The 15,174-nt window shown below is 42.6% G+C and overlaps 1 protein-coding gene across 1 annotated transcript in view; it reads right to left on the bottom strand.

Annotated features, from left to right (window-relative positions):
- Positions 1–15,174, bottom strand: part of LOC110491795 (proline-rich protein 12) — a 55,774-nt gene that overhangs the window by 30,525 nt on the left and 10,075 nt on the right. Inside the window, exon 2 of the mRNA XM_036946708.1 lies at positions 12,113–12,267. Within this exon, the coding sequence (XP_036802603.1) occupies positions 12,113–12,267 (155 nt within the window). The remainder of the gene's footprint in view (positions 1–12,112; positions 12,268–15,174) is intronic.

The following is a 15,174-nucleotide window of genomic DNA, read 5'->3' as shown; positions in this document are numbered from 1 at the left end:
TTTTCAGTTTTTGATTTGTTAAAAAAGTTTGAAATATCCAATAAATGTCGTTCCACTTCATGATTGTGTCCCACTTGTTGTTGATTCTTCACAAAAATATACAGTTTTTATATCTTTATGTTTGAAGCCTGAAATGTGGCAAAAGGTCGCAAAGTTCAAGGGGGCCGAATACTTTCGCAAGGCACTGTAAGTATATCGTTAGAACTGTCAAAGAAGCATCGTTAAAACAAAGAGCTGTTTCCCCAAAACCATTGTGACTGAAGTTGGAGTTGAAAACGTTTATTATTTACCGACTGCCACAGACCATTCGTAGAAATGCGTCGTTTAGATGCTTTTTTGCCACCTTTCCTCATCACTTTATACAAAGAAGATCTCCGCTAAAACATAGGATCAACATGTTCTCTGTCACCGCTGATAACTTGAGCATGAAGTTAAAGGATAAAAACATGCTTCAAATAAAAAAACGAGACGACCGCATAATAAAATACATTAGGCATATAGGCCTATATATTTAAAATCATATAAAAACACTTTCATGTTCAATTTTGCTAATTGAAGGCTACGGTCTAATTTTTACCCCAATTTACAGTGCATTTGGAAAGTCGTCGGGCCCCTTCACTTTTTCCACATTGTTATATTATAGCCTTATTCTAAAATGTATTTTTCTTGAAAATTCATTAAAAAAAATAACACATTTACATACGTATTTAGACCCTTTACTCAGTACTTTGTTGAAGCACCTATGGGAATGATTACAGCCACAAGTCTTATTGGGTATGTAGCTACAAGATTGGCACACCTGTTTTTGGAGAGTTTCTCACATTTTTTCTCTGCAGATCCTCTCAAACTCTATCAGGTTGGATGGGGAGAGTCGCTGCACAGCAATTTTCAGGTCTCTCCAGAGATTGATCAGATTAAAGTCTGGGCTCTGGAAGGACATTCAAAGACTTGTCCCGAAGCCACTCCTGCGTTGTCTTGGCTGTGTGCTTAGGGTTGATGTCCTGTTGGAAGGTGAACCGTCGCCCCAGTCTGAGGTCTTGAGCGCTCTGGAGCAGGTTCATATGAAGGATCTCTGTACTTTGCTCCATTCATCTTTCCCCCGGTCCTGACTTGTCTCCCAGTCCATGCCGCTGAAAAACCTCCCGATAGCATGATGCGGCCACCACCATGCTTCACCGCAGGAATGGTGCCAGGTTTCCTCCAGACATGACGCTTGGCATTCAGGCCAAAGTGTTCAATCTTGGTTTCATCAGACCAGAGAATCTTGTTTCTCATGGTCAGAGTCGTTTAGGTGCCTTAGGTGCCAAGCGGGCAGTCATGTGCCGTTCACTGAAGAGTGGCTTCAGTCTGGCCACTGTACAATAAACGCCTGATTGGTGGCGTGCTGCAGAGATGGTTGTCCTTCTGGAAGGTTCTCCCATCTCCACAGAGGAACTCTGAAGCTCTGTCAGAGTGATTAATGTTTTGGTACCCTTCCCCAGATCTGTGCACCAACACTATCCTGTCTCGGAGCTCTTCGGACAAGTCCTTCGACCTCATGGCTTGTTTTTTTTCTCTGACATGCACTGTCAACTGTGGGACCTTATATAGACAGAAGTGCCTTTCCAGATCATGTCCAATTAATTATGTATTTATTTATTTCACCTTTATTGAACCAGGAAGGCTAGTTGAGAACAAGTGCGACCTGGCCAGGATAAAGCAAATCAGCGCAGCACAAACAACAACACGGAGTTACATATGGAATAAACAAACATGCAGTCAATAATACAGTAGAAAAAAAGTCTATATTCAGTGTGTGCAAATGAGGTAGTATACCGATGGAAAGGCCATAGATTGGCCATAGTGGTAAAATAATTACAATATAGCAATTAAACACTGGAGTGATAACTGTGCAGAAGATGAGTGTACAAGTAGAGATACTGGGGTGCAAAGGAGCAAAAATAAATAAAATAGATAACAGTATGGGGATGAGGTAGTTGGATGGGCTATTTACAGATAGGATATGAACAGGTGCAGTGATATGTGAGCTGCTCTGACAGCTGGTGCTTAAAGCTAGTGAGGGAGATATGAGACTCCAGCTTCAGTGATTTTAGCAGTTGGTTTCCAGTCATTGGCAGCAGAGAACTGGAATGAAAGGCGGCCAAAGGAGGAATTTGCTTTGGGGGTGACCAGTGAAACATACCTGCTGGAGCGCGTGCTACAGGTGGGTGCTGCTATGGTGACCAGTGAGCTGAGATAAGGTGGGACTTTACCTAGCAAAGACTTATAGATGACCAGGAGCCAGTGTCTTTGGCGATGAATATGAAGCGAGGGCCAGCCAACGAGAGCATACAGGTTGCAGTGGTGAGTAGTATATGGGGCTTTGGTGACAAAACGGATGGCACTGTGATACACTGCATCCAATTGTCTGAGTAGAGTGTTGGAGACTATTTTGTAAATTAAATCGCCGAAGTCAAGGATCGGTAGCATAGTCAGTTTTACGAGGGTATGTTTGGCAGCATGAGTGAAGGATGTTTTGTTGCGAAATAGGAAGCTGATTCTAGATGTAATTTTAGATTGGATATGCTTAATATGAGTCTGGAAGGAGAGTTTAAAGTCTAACCAGACACCTATGTATTTGTAGTTGTCCACATATTCTAAGTCAGAACCGTTTAGAGTAGTGATGCTGGGCGGGCGGGCAGGCAGGTGTGGGCAGCAATCGGTTGAAGAGCATGCATTTAGTTTTACCTGCATTTAAGAGCAGTTGGAGGCCACGGAAGGAGAGTTGTATGGCATTGAAGATTGTCTGGAGGTGAGTTAACACAGAGTCAAAAGAAGGGACACAAGTATACAGAATGGTGTCGTCTGCGTAGAGGTGGGTCGGAGAATCACCAGCAGTAACATCATTGATATATACAGAGAAAAGAGTCAGCCCGAGAATTGAACCCTGTGGCACCCCCATAGAGACTGCCAGAGGTCCAGACAACAGGCCCTCCGATTTGACACACTGAGCTCTGTCTGAGAAGTAGTTGGTGAACCAGGCGAGGCAGTCATTTAAGAAACCAAGGCTGTTGAGTCTACCGATAAGAATGTGGTGATTGACAGAGTCGAAAGCCTTGGCCAGGTCGATAAAGACGGCTGCACAGTATTGTCTTTTATCAATGGCGGTTTTGATATCTTTTAGGACCTTGAGAGTGGCTGAGGTGCACCCTTGACCAGCTCGGAAACCAGATTGCATAGCGGAGAAGGTACAGTGGGATTCGAAATGGTCAGTGATCTGTTTGTTAACTTGGATTTCAAAGATTTTAGAAAGGCAGGGAAGGATAGATATAGGTCAGTAGCAGTTTGGGTTTAGAGTGTCTCCCCCTTTGAAGAGGGGGATAACCGCGGCAGCTTTCCTATCTTTGGGGATCTCAGACGATATGAAAGAGAGGTTGAACAGGCTAGTAATAGGGGTTGCAACAATTTCAGCGACCGGCTGATTTGTAGGGGGTCCAGCTTTTGCATCTCTTTCAGAACATCAGCTATCTGGATAAAGGTAAAGGAGAAATGGGGCGGCTTGGGCAAGTTGCTGTGGGGGGGTGCAGGGCTGTTGACCGGTGTAGGGGTAGCTAGGTGGAAAGCATGTCTATTGAATTTCTCAATTATCGCGGATTTATCGGTGGTGACAGTGTTTCCTAGCTTCAGTGCAGTGGCCAGCTGGGAGGAGGTGCTCTTATTCTCCATAGACTTTACAGTGTCCCAGAACTTTTTGGAGTTTGTGCTACAAGACACAAATTTATGTTTGAAAAAGCTAGCCTTCGCTATCCTAACTGCCTGTGTATATTGGTTCCTAACTTCCCTGAAAAGTTGTATATTGCGGGGCCTATTTGAAGCTAATGCAGTACACCACAGAATATTTTTGTGCTTGTCTAGGACGGTCAGGTCTGGAGTGAACCAGGGGCTATATCTGTTTCTGGTTCAAAATTTTTTGAACGGGGAAAGCTTATTTAAGATGGTGAGGAAAGCACTTTTAAAGAATATCAAGGCATCCTCTACTGATGGAATGAGGTCAATGTCCTTCCAGGATACCCGGGCCAGGTCGATTAGAAAGGCCTGCTCGCTGAAGTGATTTAGGGAGCGCTTGACAGCGATGAGCGGTGGTCATTTGACCGCAGACCCATTACGGACACAGGCAATGAGGCAGTGATTGCTGAGATCCTGGTTGAAGACAGCAGAGGTATTTGGAGGGCAAGTTGGTTAGGATGATATACAGTGCCTTGCGAAATTATTCGGCCCCCTTGAACTTTGCAACCTTTTGCCACATTTCAGGCTTCAAACAAAGATATAAAACTGTATTTTTTTTGTGAAGAATCAACAACAAGTGGGACACAATCATGAAGTGGAACAACATTTATAGGATATTTCAAACTTTTTTAACAAATCAAAAACTGAAAAATTGGGCGTGCAAAATTATACAGCCCCCTTAAGTTAATACTTTGTAGCGCCACCTTTTGCTGCGATTACAGCTGTAAGTCGCTTGGGGTATGTCTCTATCAGTTTTGCACATCGAGAATTTTGAATTTTTTTCCCATTCCTCCTTGCAAAACAGCTCGAGCTCAGTGAGGTTGGATGGAGAGCATTTGTGAACAGCAGTTTTCAGTTCTTTCCACAGATTCTCGATTGGATTCAGGTCTGGACTTTGACTTGGCCATTCTAACACCTGGATATGTTTATTTTTGAACCATTCCATTGTAGATTTTGCTTTATGTTTTGGATCATTGTCTTGTTGGAAGACAAATCTCCGTCCCAGTCTCAGGTCTTTTGCAGACTCCATCAGGTTCTCTTCCAGAATGGTCCTGTATTTGGCTCCATCCATCTTCCCATCAATTTTAACCATCTTCCCTGTCCCTGCTGAAGAAAAGCAGGCCCAAACCATGATGCTGCCACCACCATGTTTGACAGTGGGGATGGTGTGTTCAGCTGTGTTGCTTTTACGCCAAACATAACGTTTTGCATTGTTGCCAAAAAGTTCAATTTTGGTTTCATCTGACCAGAGCACCTTCTTCCACATGTTTGGTGTGTCTCCCAGGTGGCTTGTGGCAAACTTTAAACAACACTTTTTATGGATATCTTTAAGAAATGGCTTTCTTCTTGCCACTCTTCCATAAAGGCCAGATTTGTGCAATATACGACTGATTGTTGTCCTATGGACAGAGTCTCCCACCTCAGCTGTAGATCTCTGCAGTTCATCCAGAGTGATCATGGGCCTCTTGGATGCATCTCTGATCAGTCTTCTCCTTGTATGAGCTGAAAGTTTAGAGGGACGGCCAGGTCTTGGTAGATTTGCAGTGGTCTGATACTCCTTCCATTTCAATATTATCGCTTGCACAGTGCTCCTTGGGATGTTTAAAGCTTGGGAAATCTTTTTGTATCCAAATCCGGCTTTAAACTTCTTCACAACAGTATCTCGGACCTGCCTGGTGTGTTCCTTGTTCTTCATGATGCTCTCTGCGCTTTTAACGGACCTCTGAGACTATCACAGTGCAGGTGCATTTATACGGAGACTTGATTACACACAGGTGGATTGTATTTATCATCATTAGTCATTTAGGTCAACATTGGATCATTCAGAGATCCTCACTGAACGTCTGGAGAGAGTTTGCTGCACTGGAAGTAAAGGGGCTGAATAATTTTGCACGCCCAATTTCAGTTTTTGATTTGTTAAAAATGTTTGAAATATCCAATAAATGTCGTTCCACTTCATGATTGTGTCCCACTTGTTGTTGATTCTTCACAAAAAAAAATACAGTTTTATATCTTTATGTTTGAGGCCTGAAATGTGGCAAAAGGTCGCAAAGTTCAAGGGGGCCGAATACTTTCGCAAGGCACTGTATATGAGGGTGGTTTATAGCAAGCGGTAACGGTGAGTGAGAGACTTGTTTCTGGAAAGGTGCATTTTTAAAAGTAGGAGCTTGAATTTGGGCACAGACCTGGATAGTAAGACAGCACTCTGCAGGCTCTCTCAGCAGTAGATTGCAACACTTCCCCCTTTAGCAGTTCTATCTTGTCAGAAAATGTTATAGTTAGGGATGGAAATTTCAGGAGTTTTGGTGGTCTTCCTAAGCCAGGATTCAGACACGGCTAGGACATCTGGGTTGGCAGAGTGTGCTAAGGCAATGAATAAAACAAACTTAGGGAGGAGGCTTCTAATGTTAACATGCATGAAACCAAGGCTTTTACGGTTACAGAAGTCAAGAAATGAGAACGCCTGGGGAATGGGAGTGGAGCTTGTCACTGCAGGGCCTGGATCAACCTCCACATCATCAGAGGAGGAGTAGGATAAGGGTACGGCTAAAGGCTATAAGAACTGCTCGTCTAGTACGTTCGGAACAGAGAGTAAAAGGAGCAGGTTTCTGGGCACAGTAGAAAAGATTCAAGGCATAATGTACAGACAAAGTTATGGTAGGATGTGAATATAGTGGAGGTAAACCTATGCACTGACTGACAATGAGAGGGATAATGTCCCTAGAAACATAATTAAAACCAGGTGAGGTCACTGCATGTGTGGGAGGTGGAACTAAAGGGTTAATTAAGGCGTATTGAGCAGGGTTAGAGGCTCTACAGTGAAATAAGGTAATAATTACTAACCAAGACAGCAATGAACAAGGCATACTGATATGAGGGAGAGGCATGCGTAGCCAAGTCATCATAGGGGTCCAGTAAGTGGCTCAGGCCGGAGACAAGGCAATTCAGGCAGCTAGCGGGCCGGGGCTAGCAAGCTAGCAGAAGGGCCTTAGAGGGACATCGCGACGGAAGAAAGTCTGTTGTAGCCCCCTCGTGCTGTTACATCTGCAGAACAGTCGCTGTGGATCAACAGGGCTCTGTGTGGTAAAAGGGTCCAAGCCAATTGGCAGAATAGGTATAGAATTTGTCCTATGAGCCTCTTAAGCTTAACAGTCCGATATGCTCAAGACAGCTAGTGGGCCGCGGCTAGCAGATGTGTATTCAGGGGACATCGCAACGGAGGAGCCAGTTGATAACCCCCCTCGGTAGTCCAGTTATGATGGGTCGGCGGGGGTCCAGGCCGATTGGCAAAATAGGTATTATACCCCAAGGAGTGGCTGATGGACCTCTTCGGCTAGCTGGGAGATGGGCCTAGCAGGGCTAGCTCCAGGCTAATTGGTTCTTGCACCGGGACAGAGACGTTAGCCAGGAGTGGCCACTCGGTTAGCAGCTAGCTAGCTGCGATGATCCAGGTGAAAAGGTTCAAAGCTTGCGGTAGGAATTAGAGGTTTTACCTTGTCAGCTCGGGGATTCAATCTTGCAACCTTACCTATCTTAAAATCAATACACAAGTACATATTTTTAAACCTGCATATTTAGTTAATATTGCCTGCTAACATGAATTTCTCTTAACTAGGTAAATTGTGTCACTTCTCTTGCAACAGAGTCCGGGTATATGCAGCAGTTTGGCAGAATTTTACGTAATTATCACATAACATTGAAGGTTGTGCAATGTAACAGGAATATTTAGACTTATGGATGCCACCCGTTAGATAAAATACGGAATGGTTCCGTATTTCACTGAAATAAACGTTTTGTTTTCGAGATGATAGTTTCCCGGATTCGACCATATTAATGACCTAAAGCTCGTATTTCTGTGTGTTATTATGTTATAATTAAGTCTATGATTTGATAGAGCAGTCTGACTGAGCGATGGTAGGCACCAGCAGGCTCGTAAGCATTCATTCAAACAGCACTTTTGTGCGTTTGCCAGCAGCTATTCGCAATGCTTCAAGCATTGAGCTGTTTATGACTTCAAGCCCATCAACTCCCGAGATTAGGCTGTTGTAACCAATGTGAAATGGCTAGCTAGTTAGCGGGGTGCGCGCTAATAGAGTTTCAAAAGTCACTCACTTTGAGACTTGGAGTAGTTGTTCCCCTTGCTCAGCAAGGGCCGCGGCTTTTGTGGAGCAATGGGTAACGATGCTTCGAGGGTGGCTGTTGTCGATGTGTTCCTGGTTCTGGGATGGTGTTCTTCGGCTTGCAAGCCCCCCCATTTTTCCTCCAAACATAACGATGGTCATTATGGCCAAACAGTTCTATTTTTCTTTCATCAGAGTAGAGGACATTTCTCCAAAAAGTACAATCTTTCTCCCCATGTGCAGTTGCAAACCGTAGTCTGGCTTTTTTATGGCGGTTTTGGAGCAGTGGCTTCTTCCTTGCTGAGTGGCCTTTCAGGTTATGTTGATATAGGACTCGTTGTACTGTGGATTTAGATACTTCTGTACCTGTTTCCTCCAGCATCTTCACAAGGTCCTTTGCTGTTGTTCTGGGATTGAGACAGAACTCCGCTCCTTCCTGAGCGGTATGACGGCTGCGTGGTCCCATGGTGTTTATACTTGCGTACTATTGTTTGTACAGATGAACGTGGTACCTTCAGGCATTTGGAAATTGCTTCCAAGGATGAACCAGACTTGTGAAGGTCTACAATTTTTTTCTGAGGTCTTGGCTGAATTCTTTTGATTTTCCCATGATGTCAAGCAAGGTAAATGTAGGCCTTGAAATACATCCACAGGTACACCTCCAATTGACTCAAATTATGTGAATTAGCTTCTAAAGCCATTACATTTTCTGGAATTTCCAAGCTGTTTAAAAGCACAGTCAACTTAGAGTATGTAACCTTCTGACCCACTGGAATTGCGGTACAGTGAATTATAAGTGAAATAATCTGTAAACAGATTCCAACAAGTCTGTAAACAGTTGTTGGAACAATTACTTGTGTCGTGCACAAAGTAGATGTCCTAACCGACTTGTTAAAACTATAGTTTATTAACAAGAAATTTGTGGGGTGGTTGAAAAACAAGTTTTAATAACTCCAACCTAAATGTATGTAAACTTCTGACTTCAACTCTATTTGAGCTGTTCTTTCCAAAATATGGACTTGGTCTTTTACCAAATAGGGCTATCTTCTGTATACCATCCCTATCTTGTCACAACACAACTGGTTGGCTCAACCCCATTAAGGAAAAAAATCCCACAAATTAATTTTTAACAAGGCACTCCTGTTAATTGAAATGCATTCCAGGTGACTACCTCACGAAGCTGGTTGAGAGAATGCCAAGACTGTGCAAAGCTGTCATCAACGCAAAGGGCTACTTGGAAGAATCTCAAATCTCAAATATATTTTGATTTGTTTAACACTTTTCTGGTTACTACATGATTCAATATGTGTTACTTCATAGTTTTGATGTCTTCACTATTATTATACAATGTAGAAAACAGTAAAAAAAAACACAAAAAACAGAATGAGTAGGTATGTCAAACTTCTGACTGGTACTGTAAGTAGTAAACAAGTTATAACTAAGTTACAGCAACTGTAAATTAACTTTTCATCAAGTTGTCAATTTAGCATTGATGATGCTGCTGCTAAAACATAGCTAGCTAACTAGCCCGTTTTGCTGCTGCTAGCTAATGACTGTTTCGCCTAAATTACACTATAGTGACCTGGAAACAGGATGAGATTGCTAAAGTAGTCAAATAATGAATAGGAAACAACTATTCCATCATTATGATGTCATCAAATTTACTTTAGAGAGATGACAATGTTACCATTAACTAGCCAAGTTTGTAAAAAAAAAGCTGAGGTTAGCGATGCTAAAGTTAGCTTTCAGTCAGTCTTCAAAAGAACATTCAAAACGAAACGTGCAATCCGTGATTAGCATGTCCTTTTAATAATAGTTAGTCTTCTATCTAGACACTTCTTGAATGGTTGCTGCCGCTGCCAGGTGCAAGATGCATGGGAGTGGAGGAACAAGCTGATGGCAAATCCATGTGTGTACATTGCAATCGAAAAGTATTCAGACCCCTTGACCTTTCCCACATTATGTTGTTACAGCATTATTCTAAAATGTATTAAATTAATTGTTCACCTCATCAATCTACACTCAATACCCCATAATGACAAAGTGAAAACAGGTTTTCAGAAATGTTTGCAGAGAAATACATTATTTAAATAAGTATTCAGACCCTTTGCTATGAGACTCGAAATTGAGCTCAGGTGCATCCGGTTTTCATTGATCATCCTTGAGATATTGCTACAACATCATTGGAGTCCACCTGTGGTAAATTCAATTGATTGGACACGATTTGGAAAGTGGCCAGACTGAAGCCACTCCTTAGTAAAAGGCACATGACAGCCCGCTTGGAGTTTGCCAAAAGGCACCTAAAGGATTCTGACCATGAGAAAAAAGATTCTCTGGTGTGATGAAACCAAGATAGAACTCTTTGGCCTAAATGCCAAGTGTCGAGTCTGGAGGAAACCTGGCATCATCCCTATGGTGAAGCATGGTGGCAGCAGCATCATGCTGTGTGGATAGTTTTCATCGGCAGGGACTGGGAGACTAGGCAGGATCGAGGCAAAGATGAATGGAGCAAAGTACAGAGATCCTTCATAAAAACCTGCTCCAGAGCGCTCAGGAACTAAGACTGGGGTGAACGTTCACCTTCCAACAGGACAACGACCCTACGCACATTGTAAAACAACACAGGAGTGCCCTTGAGTGGCCCAGCCAGAGCCCGGAGTTGAACCCAATTGAACATCTCTGGAGAGGCCTAAAAATAACTGTGCAGCGACGCTCCCCATCCAACCTGGCAGCTTGACTCCCTAAATACAGGTGTGCCAAAGAAAACTTGAGGCTGTAATCACTGCCATGGGTGCTTCAATAAAGTAGAGTAAAAGGTATTTTTGTTTTTAACTAGGCAAGTCACTTATTTACAATGACGGCCTACACCGGCCAAACTCGGACGACGCTGGGCCAATTGTGCGCCGCCCTATGGTACTCCCAGTCACGGCCGGTTGTGATACAGCCTGGATTGTGATACAGGTTGTCTGTAGTGACGCCTCTAGCACTGAGATGCAATATCTTAGACCACTGCGCCACTTGGGAGCCCCAAGTCTGAATACTTATGTAAATGTGATTGCATTTATTTTCTAAAAACCTGTATTTGTTTTGTCATTATGGGGTATGGTGAGGAGATTGATGAGAAAAAAAATTATAATTCATTTTAGAATACGGCTGTAACGTAACAAAATGTGGAAAAAGTCATGGGGTTTGAATACTTTCCCAATGATGCAGTCCAATGTAAAGTGTTCTCATAACAATGGATTGAACTTCTCTCGCCAAATCAGACAAATTGACTTTTCAGGTGGAAGACAGTACAAAGAAACATTTGCTGCCTTGCAGCCAGCTACTGCACAATTTCTCTTCCTTTTGCTCATTGCTTTGAAGTAGGAATTATCTCTACACGGTGCCAACATTGAGGAATGGAATGTCAATATGACCGGGCGGGGCCAACAGCAGTGTAGGAGGATATGCAAATAACAAATGAATTGGTCTATTAGAATCAGATCGCTTATGATGTTATGTGGCAGCACAAAAACTTCATCCCACCTGAACAGACAGAAATTCCAAGCCATTTTTGCAAACAGCTCTGACACAAAAAGGGTATTATCATAATTTCAGTGTTATTTTGACCTCAGTTTGGAAATACCATTAAAAATATATAAAAAAACAGGAACATCTCATTAAATGCACTGCCACTTTAAGGTAAGATTTGAATGGAGAAAGCTGATCCGAGAGCAGTGCTGCCTTCTTTCGATCCTATCAGTATCGACACATGCTCCAGCAACGTACTTAGCGAACGTTCTCTCTGCGGGGTGATTTGGGAAATGCATGTTACATCTTCAGACATTGTAGGAATGATGCATCGTTAAAACACTTGTAAGCCTAAGTTCCACCTCTATCAGGAAACTGGGCACAGGGCATTAACAAAATATGTTAATATACCTATGTTATAGAATTGTATAACTGTACTGAATAGGTCAAGGAGTGTCCATTTCACCATAATACGTAGGCCTAACAGATGTTATAAATAAAATGTGGCCCTATATGTTACTCTGTAAAAACAAATACAGTTTTTTCCCCCCACACAAGTGGCTTCCATAGAAACTGCCTCCAATAGAATTTGGTGAAATGCATTTGTCAGTGGCTGCAACCTTACTACCAAAAGCATGGCCTGTCATATCATTCCGAAAGCCCTGTACTGTGGCAAGTGGCGACAAAATAGTAAGGTGTGTGACGTCTCTCACCCAAACTCCGTCCTGCACCCCAAGCACCTCCTTGGCCAGAGCTGCCCGGGTGGTGATTGGTGGCATAGCCCTGCAGAGGGTGAGGAGTGCCGTAGGCTTGTCGATGGAGAAGCTCCGACTCAGGGTGTGATGATCTGGAGCTCCCATAGACGAGACTGGGGAAGAGGAGAAGAGGTAATTAATTTAACTGTTCAAGTCCATTTTCATATTAAAATTTTCCAACGGGTGTCCTTAGGGAGAGGCTGTGAAATTGAAATGTATTCAACGACTATGTAAATACTAAGTGGATTGTTTGTCATGACAAAGTACAACACTCTGTTCAGAAAACCTTGCAATCGTATCTGAATAACTTTTAATACATCAGTCAACTTAGAGTGCATCTCCATCCTAATAAAAATGAATATGGCATAATTACTTTAGGTCACCATTCTTGGCATTGTAAAAAATGTGGCTATGGATTATACAAAATCAGTAACAAGATAATCAATTAGCTTAATCAACAACATCAAAAAGATCTTAAAGCCTGTTGTAGACTTCTTTATTCATTCACAATTCCTATCTTTGATATTTGACCAACACTACTTTATGCCTGTACCCCCTCCTAGGGATGTTATAATTATTATTATGACGCATAATACCTAATTTTAAGTGTGGGCTAAACAAGCACATTTCAAGAATTAAAATAGATCGATAGAATGGCGCATTCTTGTTAAAACATCCAAGCCTATAAGCTAGAACAAACATAAAAATATAAAAACGCAACATGCCACAATTTCAAATGTTTACTGTGTTACTATTCACAGAAGGAAATCAGTCAGTTGAAATAAATTCATTAGGCCGTAATCTATGGATTTCACATGACTGGGAATACAGATATGCATCTATTGGTCAAAGATGCCTTTAAAAAAAAAAAGGTAGGCACGTGGATCATTAAACCAGTCAGTATCTGGTGTTACCACCATTCGCCTTCGCATAGAGTTGATCAGGCTGTTGATTTGTATTTGTTATGGATGCCCATTAGCTGCTGCCAAGGCAACAGCTACTCTTCCTGGGGTCATGACATGACATGTCTGGTGGCAATGCAAGCCATGGAAGAATTGGTCATTTTCAGCTTACAGAAATTGTATACAGATCCTTGCGAAACAGGGCTGTGCATTGTCATGCTGAAACATGCAGTGATGAATGGCACGTCACAGTATCTCTGTGCATTCAAATCAAATTTTATTGGACCCATACACATATTTAGCAGATGTTATTGCGGGTGTGGTGAAACACTTGTTCCAAGCTCCAACAGTGCAGTAATATCTAATACACACAAATCTTAAAGTAAAAGAATGGAATTAAGAAATATTAGAACAAGCAATATTGGAGTCTGGTGTATAAAATGTACACTATATATTAACACAAACGTATGTGGACACCCATTCAAATTTGTGGATTTGGCTATTTCAGCACACCCGTTGCTGTCAGGTGTATAAAATCGAGCACACTGCCATGCAATCTCCATGGCTTTACTGAAGAGATCAGTGACATTCCTATGATGGCACCATCATAGGATGGCACCTTTCCAACAAGTCAATTGGTCAAATTTCCACCCTGCTAATACTGCCCCGGTCAACTGTAAGTGCTGTTATTGTCAAGTGGAAATGTCTAGGAGCAACAACGGCTCAGCCACGAAGTGGTAGGCACACACAAGCTCACAGAATGGGACCACAGAGTGCTGATGCGTGTAGCACCTAAAAATCGTCTCTCCTTGATTGCAACACTCACTACCGAGTTCAAAACTGCCTCTGGAAGCAACGTCAACACAACGGTTTGTCGGGAGCTTCATGAAATGGGTTTCCATGGCCGAGCAGCTGCACACAAGCTTAAGATCACCATGCGCAATGCCAAACGTCGGCTGGAGTGGTGTAAAGCTCGCTGCCGTTGAACTCTGGAACAGTGGAAACGCCTTCTCTGGAGTGATGAATCACACTTCACTATCTGGCAGTCTGACTGACAAATCTGGGTTTGGCAGATGCCAGGAGAACGTTACCTTCCCCAATGCATAGTACCAACTGTAAAGTTTGGTAGAGGAGGAATAATGGTCTGGCACTGTTTTTCATCGTTCAGGCTAGGCCCCTTAGTTCCAGTGAAGGGAAATATTAACACTACAATGACAATTCTGTGCTTCCAACTTTGTGGCAAGAGTTGGGAGAAGGCCCTTTCCTGTTTCAGCACGATAATACCCCTATTCACAAAGCGAGGTCTATACAGAAATGGTTGGCAGGGATCGGCGTGGAAGATCTTGACTGGCCTGCACAGAGCCCTGACATCTACCCCATCAAACACCTTTGGGATGAATTGTTACACCGACTGCCTAACATCAGTGGCCGACCTCACTAATGCTCATGGCTGAATGGAAGCAAGTCCCTTCAGCAATGATCCAACATCTAGTGGAGAGTCTTCCAAAAATATTGGAGGCTGTTATAGAAGCAAAGTGGGGACCAACTGCATATTAATTAGGGATACACAATACATATGTGAACATATCGTAATCAGCCGATATTAGCTAAAAATACCAACATCGGTATTGGCCCGATGTCTAGTTTAATGCCTACGTGCAAAACCAATGTCAAAGCTGACGTGCATACATATAAACGCAGGTACATGACGTAAATGACACCCACTATCGTTAAAAAGTTTGGGGGTCACTTACAAATGTCCTTGTTTTCCATGAAAACATACATAAAAGTATTTGCAAAATCAATAGGAAATAGTCAAGACGTTCGACAAATTTATAATGATTTTTAACTGAAATAAGTGTCCTTCAAACTTTTCTTTCGTCAAAGTATCCTCCATTTGCAGCAATTACAGCCTTGCAGACCTTTGACATTCTAGTTGTCAATTTGTTGAGGTAATCTGAAGAGATTTCACACCATGCTTCCTGAAGCACCTCCCACAAGTTGGATTGGCTTGATGGGCACTTCTTACCATACGTTCAAGCTGCTCCCACAACAGCTCAATAGGGTTGAGATTCGGTGACTGTGCTGGCCACTCCATTATAGACAGAATATCAGCTG

This window comes from Oncorhynchus mykiss, chromosome 16, assembly GCF_013265735.2.
Source record: "Oncorhynchus mykiss isolate Arlee chromosome 16, USDA_OmykA_1.1, whole genome shotgun sequence".
NCBI classification, from domain to species: domain Eukaryota; kingdom Metazoa; phylum Chordata; class Actinopteri; order Salmoniformes; family Salmonidae; genus Oncorhynchus; species Oncorhynchus mykiss.
This window is presented reverse-complemented; position numbering and strand designations above follow the sequence as displayed.